General features: G+C 63.1%; 1 protein-coding gene across 1 annotated transcript; it reads left to right on the top strand.

The window, feature by feature from the left end:
- Positions 1 to 1,874: 1,874 nt before the first annotated feature.
- Positions 1,875 to 9,488, top strand: SBK3 (SH3 domain binding kinase family member 3). Its single transcript, XM_075914433.2, has 3 exons — positions 1,875 to 2,104; positions 3,328 to 3,530; positions 4,896 to 9,488. The coding sequence occupies exons 1-3, from the start codon at positions 1,939 to 1,941 to the stop codon at positions 5,721 to 5,723; spliced, it is 1,197 nt and encodes a 398-aa protein (XP_075770548.2). The 5' UTR covers positions 1,875 to 1,938; the 3' UTR covers positions 5,724 to 9,488.
- Positions 9,489 to 10,032: the final 544 nt, after the last annotated feature.

Genomic DNA, 10,032 nt, shown 5'->3' on the forward strand with positions numbered 1-10,032 from the left:
TGCAGCGGCAGTGTAGACCAGCTCTGTGGGACTGACAGCCTGTTGCTGCCTTTCAGAACAGTGGCAGTTCAGTCGCTGCAGCGTAGTGAGGACGTGCAAAAGGAATCGAATTACTGCGGGGGCTGTGCGTGCCGTAAGTTAGGCCGATGTCATTTTGCAGCATAGGCAGCCCTGTTCATACTGGTCCCCGGTGCATAAAGAATGAAATAATTACTGGGCCTGCAAGCGTGAAAGTCCCAGGAGCCCCCATGGGGACATAGGAGACCTGCAGCGCAGGAGACAGGGGGCAGGGCATGAACCTAGCTCTCCCCTCTCCTGGCTGGATGCTCTGACCACCGGGCTGGGATCAGGGGCTCTCTGCGGAGGAGAGGAGGGGAGGTTATGACAGGTCTGACCTGGCTCAGACACCTCCAGGACGGGGGTCCGGCTGACAACCCGCAGCTGAGCTGCGTACCAAACTGCCTTGGAGGGGACGGGCGGAGGAGCGCAGGGCTGAGGGGACCAGTGGAGGCCAGGTGCCAGGCACCTCATCCCTGAGCCCTTTGTGCATCCCGCCCTGGTGGCTCAGGGAGGATTGGCTTTTCTGCTTCGGGAAGGACAGCCGGTGGGAAGAGCCGGACAGACAGGCAGACGGAGAGCGGGCTGGGGCTAGGCCAGCAGGCTCCTTCTCTGTAACCCCTGCCCACACTGAGATGCCAGACCCAGCAGGAGGCCCTGGGACACTGCCCAGTCATGATAAACGCTAATGAGCACTGGCTAGCAGCCGGGAAAATCCAAGTCTGGCAGGAAGAGGGAGCCCCCTGCTGGGCGGGGATGGTCCCAGGCCTGGGGAGATGATTGCTTTGGTTGTGGGGGGGCTGAGCCCAGACCCACGGTGGGGGACAGTCTCCCTTGTGAGCATAGGGGTCCATGGTAGGTAGGATTAGACCAGGGCCAGCTCAGCAGCAAGCAGTTATCAGTGTTCCCTCTAATCGTTTCCATCCATGTGCAGAATACAATTTGTCCTGTGCACTGAGGCAAGTGCAGACGTGCACCACCAGTAGAAACACATGCTGCTGGCAGTGGTGCTCTGCTATCAGCTGAGTGGCACCTGAATCTCACCTGCGTGGCCGCCCAAGTGCTCCGCTTACTGGGGACACAGGCCCTGCCCTGATCTTTGCTGGGCAGGCAGTAGGGACACGGCGCACCCCCCACATGGTCTGATGGACATGACACCCTCCCACCAGCCCCTGTCAGAGGGGCATGTGGGGAGCACTTTGCCGGGCAGAAGCCTGGCTATTGATGTAGCCCCAGGCATCCCAGCCTTTGCCCCCTCCCCCGCCCCCACAGCATTCTGCATGGTTCCGCATCCCAGGAGCTGGAGAGAAAATCACTGCCCCCAATACCCCCTCTTGCCCCCCGTGCAGGAACCACCTGGCCCCAGTTCCTCTCAGCGCCCCCCCATATTGGGACCACCCAGCCCCTGCCCCCCATGCTGGAGCCAGCTGGGTGGGATTGTGGGCCCCTATGTGTGAGCCCTCAGCATTCCGTGTGCCTGTCTCGCATCAGCGCCAGGTTGCTAATCAATGGCCCCATGGGGAAGGGGGCGGGGACCCAGTGCTGCTCCGCAGGGCAGGGAAGGTGCTGACTGGGTTTATCTCACACCTCTCAGCTGCACATATCTGAGCACTTCCCAGAGCAGGGAAATGAGAGCCACAGGGAATTCACTCAGCTCAGCTCAGCTGGGACAGAGCCAGAAATAGAACCCAGGCGTCCTGGCTCCCAGGCTCCCCTGCCCGCCAGCCCCGCGGCCGCCGAGCGCCGGGACGGAACCCCGGCCTCCCAGCGCCACCCCCTGCCTTAGTCCAGGAGCTCCCACTGCCCCTGGCTGTGCGGGTCCGGAAGCAGGCACAGTTTTGACAGGTGCTGCCCCCTCCCCTCAGGCACCGCGGTGGGGGAATGGAGCTGCCTGAGGCAGAGGACAATGTGGAGTTCCTGGAGCGGCTGATGGAGGTGACCTCGCGCAGCCTGCCCCAGCTGGAGCTGCAGGAGCAATACACCATCCTCAAGGAACTGGGCAGCGGCACCTACGGCAACGTGCTGCTGGCAGAGCACCGGGAGCGAGGTGAGGGCAGGCCAGGCCTGGGCATCCGCAGGCGGTATAGGGGCCTGGCAGGGAGTGGGCTGCAGTAGGGGCGCTCTCTCCTCACAGGCACTGCTGCTCCCAGTGGGGCACCCTGCAATGCAGGGCACAGCTACAGTAGGGGGCGCTCTCTCCTCACAGGCACTGCTGCCCCCAGTGGGGCACCCTGCAATGCAGGGCACAGCTACAGTAGGGGGCGCTCTCTCCTCACAGGCACTGCTGCTCCCAGTGGGACACCCTGCAATGCAGGGCACAGCTACAGTAGGGGGCGCTCTCTCCTCACAGGCACTGCTGCCCCCAGTGGGGCACCCTGCAATGCTGGGCACAGCTACAGTAGGGGGCGCTCTCTCCTCACGGGCACTGCTGCTCCCAGTGGGACACACTACAGTGCAGGGCACAGCTACAGTAGGGGGCGCTCTCTCCTCACAGGCACTGCTGCTCCCAGTGGGACACACTACAGTGCAGGGCACAGCTACAGTAGGGGGCGCTCTCTCCTCACGGGCACTGCTGCCCCCAGTGGGACACACTACAGTGCAGGGCACAGCTACAGTAGGGGGCGCTCTCTCCTCACGGGCACTGCTGCCCCCAGTGGGACACACTACAGTGCGGGGCACAGCTACAGTAGGGGGCGCTCTCTCCTCACAGGCACTGCTGCTCCCAGTGGGACACACTACAGTGCAGGGCACAGCTACAGTAGGGGGCGCTCTCTCCTCACAGGCACTGCTGCCCCCAGTGGGACACACTACAGTGCGGGGCACAGCTACAGTAGGGGGCGCTCTCTCCTCACAGGCACTGCTGCCCCCAGTGGGACACACTACAGTGCAGGGCACAGCTACAGTAGGGGGCGCTCTCTCCTCACGGGCACTGCTGCCCCCAGTGGGACATACTACAGTGCAGGGCACAGCTACAGTAGGGGGCGCTCTCTCCTCACAGGCACTGCTGCTCCCAGTGGGACACCCTGCAATGCAGGGCACAGCTACAGTAGGGGGCGCTCTCTCCTCACAGGCACTGCTGCCCCCAGTGGGCGCCCACTGCTAGCTCACAGGGGCTCAGGAGAGCAGGCAGAGAGGGGAGGGGCAGCCAGTGAAGGGAGGGGACCCGAGTCCCCTTTTGTGCCCAGACACCCCCTGCAGGGACCCTGACTCTTGATATGTACTCAGGCATGGTCCCCTGTTGGGACCCGCTGACTCCCCCTTTGTACCCAGGCACAGCCCTGGTGCTGAAGCTGATGCCCAAGGAGAGGACAGAGCGACGGGCATTCCTGCGGGAGTACTGCATTGCGCTCTGCCTGTCTGCCCACGCCGGGTTCCTGCGCACCCTGCCCGTTGCCTTCGAGAGCCCCACTCACTTTGCCTTCGCCCAGGAGCTCGCACCCGCAGGGGACCTGTGTGCCATCGTGCGTGACGGGGTACGCGGAACTGGGGGATCAGTGATGGGAGGCTGGGGTGTGAGTGCCTGGGGCTCAGCAAAAGGGGCTGGGATACAGGGACTTGGGCCTCCTGGGGAGCAGGGGGTGGTGGGCTGGGTCTCAGTGGCCAGGCAGGGGAGCAAGGTGTCCTGGGGGGGGGGTCTTGGGAGCTAAGGGATGCTGGAGGGAGCAGTAGTCTGCGGTGGGGGAGGTACGGCACAGGGCACTGAGGGACGGGGGCTTGATGGAAGTTGGGATGTGGGGGACAAGGGGCACTGTGGATGGGGTGGGTTCCCAGAAGGGGGCACTGGGGCAGCATGTGGGAGGTTCCAGGAGGGGTTTCCAGGAGGGGACGCTGTGTGCTGTGTGTGTGGGCTTCCCAGAGGGGGCGCTGGGGTAGAGTGGGGGGCACTGGGTGCTATGTGGGATGGGAGCTGTGCGGAGTGGGTTCCCAGAGGGGGCGCTGTGCACGGGGGGGGCATTGGGTGCTGTGCGGGGTGGGTTCCCAGAGGGGGCGCTGTGCGCTGGGGGGGCATTGGGAGCTGTGCGGGGTGGGTTCCCAGAGGGGGCGCTGTGCTCTGGGGGGAGGCACTGGGTGCTGTGCGGGGTGGGTTCCCAGAGGGGGCGCTGTGCGCTGGGGGGGGGGGCACTGGGTGCTGTGCGGGGTGGGTTTCCAGAGGGGGCGCTGTGTGTGGGGGGGGGGCATTGGGAGCTGTGTGGGGTGGGTTCCCAGAGGGGGTGCTGTGTGCTGGGGGGGGCATTGGGTGCTGTGCGGGGTGGGTTCCCAGAGGGGGTGCTGTGTGCTGGGGGTGGCATTGGGTGCTGTGCGGGGTGGGTTCCCAGAGGGGGTGCTGTGTGCTGGGGGGGGCATTGGGTGCTGTGCGGGGTGGGTTCCCAGAGGGGGTGCTGTGTGCTGAGGGGGGCATTGGGTGCTGTGTGGGGTGGGTTTCCAGAGGGGGTGCTGTGTGCTGGGGGGCCATTGGGTGCTGTGTGGGGTGGGTTCCCAGAGGGGGTGCTGTGTGCTGAGGGGGGCATTGGGAGCTGTGTGGGGTGGGTTTCCAGAGGGAGTGCTGTGTGCTGAGGGGGGCATTGGGAGCTGTGCGGGGTGGGTTCCCAGAGGGGGTGCTGTGTGCTGGGGGGGCATTGGGAGCTGTGCAGGGTGGGTTCCCAGAGGGGGTGCTGTGTGCTGAGGGGGGCATTGGGTGCTGTGTGGGGTGGGTTTCCAGAGGGGGTGCTGTGCGCTGGGGGGGGCATTGGGTGCTGTGTGGGGTGGGTTCCCAGAGGGGGCGCTGTGCATTGAGTGGGATGCGGGATGTGCCCATGGGAACCCAGGGTGGTCTTTGCGTAATGCCCATCCCCCCGCAGGAGGGCCTCTCAGAGGCCCTGGTGAAGCGCTGCGCGGCCCAGCTGGCCGAGGCCCTGGACTTCATGCACGGCAAAGCCCTGGTGCACCGGGACATCAAGCTGGACAACGTGCTGCTCTTCGACAGCGAGTGCCGGCGGGTGAAGCTGGGCGACTTTGGGCTGACGCGGCTGGAGGGCACGCCCGTCTGCGCCATGTCGGGCACGCTGCCCTACGCGCCGCCCGAGCTCTGCCTGCTCGAGGCCTCGGAGACGCTGGAGCTGGACGCCAGCCTGGACGTGTGGGCCTTCGGGGTGCTGCTCTTCTGCCTCAGCACCGGCTGCTTCCCCTGGGACGTGGCCGTCAGCTCCGACCTCCAGTTTGAGGACTTTGGGGCCTGGCAGAACAGCACGGTGGCCGGGCAGGCGCCGGTGCCCTGGCGGGTGTTCAGCCCCGCCGCCCAGGGGATGTTCCGACGGCTGCTGGCCCTCGACCCCAACCGCCGCAGCCCAGCCATCGAGGTGCACAAGTACCTGTCCCCGGTCTGGCTGGAGAGCGGCCGCCAGGAGCCAGACGGTGTCGGGGGGCTGGCCGGAGAGCAGCGCTGCCAGGAAGGGCCCGAATGCGGCCCCGGCACTGCCTGCAGCACTGAGAGCTCTGCCTTGGCTTGGGGGGGCCGGCCCCAGTCCAGAGTGGGAAAGGAGGTGGGGGGCGCGGAGGAAGGCGCAGAGGGGCAGGGAGGAGGCACTGGCAGGAGTGGAGGGCGAGAGGAGCCTGTCCCCCCTGCCAGAGCTTCCATCCCCTGCCAGCCAGCTGCCTCTGTGGCCCCCATCCCTATCAGCTCGTGCTGAGGGCCGCAGAGAAGGGGGCCGCCCAGGGCTCCTGCCAGAGCTGCGCTTGCCACAGCCTGAGAGGCACAAGGGCTGGAGCCGGGAGCCTGCTCCCCACCGACAGCGCCAGCCACTGCCAGGTGGACAAAGGAGCCGCTACCTGTGTCCCCTGTTAGTGATGGGGACCCGGCGGCCAGGGGCTCCCAGCGCAGGGCCGTGGTGAAGGGCAGGGCCAGCAGCGGGTGCCCAGCCCAGCCATGGAGGGTGAGTTACTGGGCCCCGGGTCCCCCTCAGGCGCCCGCCCTGCCAAGAGCGCAAGGCAGGTAGGGAGGGGTCAGAGAGGAGCTACATGAAGAATTCGGGGCTGGAAACCTGCTGGGCAGCTGGAGCTGAAGGACTCAGCGAGCTCAGTGTCCCTGCCCAGAGGAGCCTGGTGCCCAGCCTCCGGGTACTGGCCTGGGAGCAGATTTCGGAGAGTCAGGGAGCTCGGGACAAAGGCAGAGCTGGAGCTGGGGTAACAGCTACAAACCAGACAGTCCAGCAGGAGTGCCAGAACCTCTGCCGCCCCCCCTCTGCCCTGAGGACCTGCCCCTGCCCCTGCCTCTGCCCCCATGTCTCCACCCCGTTTGCTCCCCGACTCGCGGCTTTTCCCCACTGCCCCCGCTCTGGCCAGGACGGACTCCCCTGTGGCGCTGGGGCTGGGAGCTGCAGCTGCCCGATGCAGGTCGGAGGTGGCTCCGGCTGAGTGGGGGTGGCATGGGTGGTGACCCGGCTCCTTCCTGCCTCCCCACCTGCAGGAACCGGACCTTGGGTGTCTGGTCAGTAGATTCTCCACCTGGGGAAATGCTGCTCTGCACCCTGCCGAGCTGGGGGGCAATCGATGGGCTGTGGTTGCTAGGCACCAAAGTCCCAGTCAGTGGCTTTGCTATTGTTGTCACGGATTCTGCAATGTCACGGGGTCAGCCTTGGCTAGCCCCTTCCCAATGAGCCACATGGTGCCAGCAGCAGGGCACCATTCCCACCTGTGGCAGCCTGCCCCAGAGCGTACAGTGCCTTTCCACCCCGGAGGCAGCACGTGGGGGAAACTGAGGCACAAACAGCATTCAGAAGAGATTGTTTCCCTTCTCCCCTTTCCCACCTCTTTTCTATGTACACATGCAACCCCCTCCCCCGGCCTAACCCAGAGCCTGCCCTATGCCCAGCCTGTCGCCAGTTCCTTGAGAGCGCCCCTTTCTTGTGCCAGGCCCCAAGGCGCCACAGTCACACGAGGGAAGGCCCTGGGGTCTCTGCAGCTCTGCGATTTCAGTGCCAGTAACCTGGTCTCTCCCTGCAGTGAGTCCAGCTCAGCTAGTCCGCTACCAAACCTGAACATCCCTAGGTCGGCTGGGGAACCGGAGGCTAGAGAGCAGCTCTGGAGTCCCATGTTCAGGCTCCGTGTCTCCCTCCCAGTCTGGCGTCCTGCGTTGCCATGTGAGTGAGCCAGAAGCCAGAAGCCGACCCTTTACCTTACCTCACCCTGCCTGGCCTTTGTCCTGGCGCTGGGTCAGTGCCCAGCCTGCCTGAGGCGAAGCAGGGAAATCCAGCTCCCTTTGGGCGTTGGGTGCTGGGCATCAACGTCCTGGATGTCCATCGTCTTCTCCGAAGCTGCCCTGCTTTGGCTTCGGCCAGTGCTCTTTCCATGGCCCTTTCAGGGTGAGACAGCTGGGTACTGCGCCCACGCCCCTGAGGGCTTTGAAACACGACCACGGCACAGGCCCCAGTATGGCCCAGCCCGACGGGAGGTAAGTGGGTGTGGGACACCACGCTGAAGCACCACTCGTGTTTTAATATAGCCAGGCCCTCCCCACCACTCCTGGGTAGCCATGTAGGGGAAACTGAGGCACGTGTAGCGCTCACACAAATAGAACAAAAGCTTCTTCATCATACCTTGAGAGGCAGGTTGTTTCTAACTCAGGCATGTCTCTGGCTCTGGTGCCCCAGGGGCAGGTGAGGGAGGGTGCAGGCCCCTCTGGAGTTGCCTCTTAACCCCAGGGCTGTGAGCATGCAAGGAATGCATTCTCCTTCTGGAGTTAGCTACTTCTCTCACCCCCAGGGCAGAACCCTCTCTTGGGCTCCCCGCACAGGGCTGGGATACGGGGTCCGCTTGGTCAGAAGAACCCACCATGGTCATGGCCGCTGGCTGGCTGACAGGGTGTCTATCTGACGGCCTGTGGTCTCAGGGCTGCTTTATGCTTCTCCCCACCCTGGGACCGGAATCACGGGGCTTCCTGCCTGGTACGAGTTCTGCAGTAGCACTTTCCTGGTGTGCTGGGTTCCCTGCTGGCCTGAGAGAGGGACATGGGGCCATGCAATAGCCTGATGCAGCCCCTCTCTGAAAGCACCGGCTGCCTCCTGATCCCCCAGGACTCAACTTTCCCCGGGGGACCCATCCCTGGCACAGGAGTCTTTCCCTGCCGTCCGTCCTCCAAGTGGGGGAGGGGCAGAGTGTGGCCCACAAGATCCTTTGCCAACCCAAGGCAGGGTCAGTGCCCTTACTTAGCCTGTTCCCAGGCAGCTTAGCCCTTCCTCTCTGGAGATTTACCCAGTGCGGAGGCTTATGACAAATGCATAACTATTGCATTAGGAGGAGCATTGCCAGCAGATCTAGAGACGTGATTATTCCCCTTTATTCAGCTCTGGTGAGGCCACAAAGATTAGGGGGCTGGAGCGCATGACCTATGAGGAGAGGCTGAAGGATTTGGGTTTGTTTAGTCTGCAGAAGAGAAGAGTGAGGGGGGATTTGATAGCAGCCTTCAACATCCTGAAGGGAGGTTCCAAAGAGGATGGAGAGAGGCTGTTCTCAGTAGTGACAGATGCAGAACAAGGAGCAATGGTCTCAAGTTGTGGTGGGAGTGGTCCAGGTTGGATATTGGCAAAAACTATTTCACTAGGAGGGTGGTGAAGCACTGGAATGGGTTACCTAGGGAAGTAGTGGAGTCTCCATCCCTAGAGGTGTTTAAATCTCGGCTTGACAAAGCCCTGGCCGGGTTGATTTAGTTGGGATTGGTCCTGCCTAGAGCGGGGGGCTGGACTTGATGACTCCTGAGGTCTCTTCCAGCTCTATGATTCTATGATTCTATGATATTTAAATCCCAGGCTTCATTTGCAAGTTCGAATGCCTACATTAACCACCCTAGTTCGAACTAGAGGGCTAGTGTAGACGTACCCTGAGGTCTCTTCCAGCTCTAGGATTCTAGGATTCTATTCTTTGCGGGATAGCGCCGGCTGCTGTACGCAAGCTTCCCTCAGGCAGCAACGTCTAGGCATGTTCTCGGAATCCTGACCCTTCTTCTGCCAGTCCCCCGGCACAGCTCAGCCAGACTGGTCCCAGCCACGGGTGCGTCAATGTACGTGGGGACCTTGGCGTGAGCAGGCAGCTGCTCTGCCAGCATCACAAGGGGCGTCTGGACCCTGAGTCAAGGTGCCTGGAGGAAGGTGGTACCTGAGATGGCCGCCAAGGTTGGGGGCAGGACCAGCTACCCGCAGATGGGGAATGATCTGGAGGAGAAGCCACATGGTGCCCAAAGTGCCCGGGTCCTTACCGGGAACTAGAGCCAGCAAGTACCACCAGGACCTGCCTTGGCTCAAAGACGATTGCGGTTAGGACTAGCGAGCCACCACCTCTGGCTTAGGGGAAAGAGCTCACTGGGGCAGGGGTGAATGGAGATGGGCCCAACTCTCTTCCTAAGGAGGGAAACTGAGGCACCACCAAGTGGTTCTGTGGCGAGGAGGGATGCGTCCCTGTCCCTGTCCCTGTCCCTGCCCAGCAGCTGAATTTCAGTCTGACCTGCCTGGGCTGAGAAGGGAGGGGGAGGGTCTTTCTAGGAATAAGCAAGAGCCCCCCAGTGCTTGGCTGGGGTCAGCCCTCAGGGCCACAAAGAGTTTGCTTGTCATAGAAGCTTCTTCAACTTTTTGAAACTTAAGCCTGGAACTTGTTTGTGCGGCTCCCCCGGCTTTAACCTTGTCACGAACCCGCTTGTTTCCTTTGCCTGCTGATCAGTCCTGAGCTAGTTTATTGGCCACAAGCGTTGTCTTTGGTGTGAGATCGAAGAAGCCACTGGCCTGGGCAGGAGACTGGTCCTTTGGGACTGTGGGGCAGCCAGGTGACTCCGACCCTCCCTGGCACACTCAGGGATCCCACTGGGGGACACTCAGCTGCCCTGCCCCGCCAGCCTCATGGATCGACAGGCAGCAAAATGTGAGCTCCCTTCACTCCCTCCCACCCACAGACCAGCACAAGGGATTCAGTGCTGGGGACTCTGGGTCCGCACCCCTCCATCAGGGATCAAAT

Source organism: Pelodiscus sinensis, chromosome 18, assembly GCF_052426305.1.
Source record: "Pelodiscus sinensis isolate ZL-2025 chromosome 18, ASM5242630v1, whole genome shotgun sequence".
Classification (NCBI taxonomy): Eukaryota; Metazoa; Chordata; order Testudines; family Trionychidae; genus Pelodiscus; species Pelodiscus sinensis.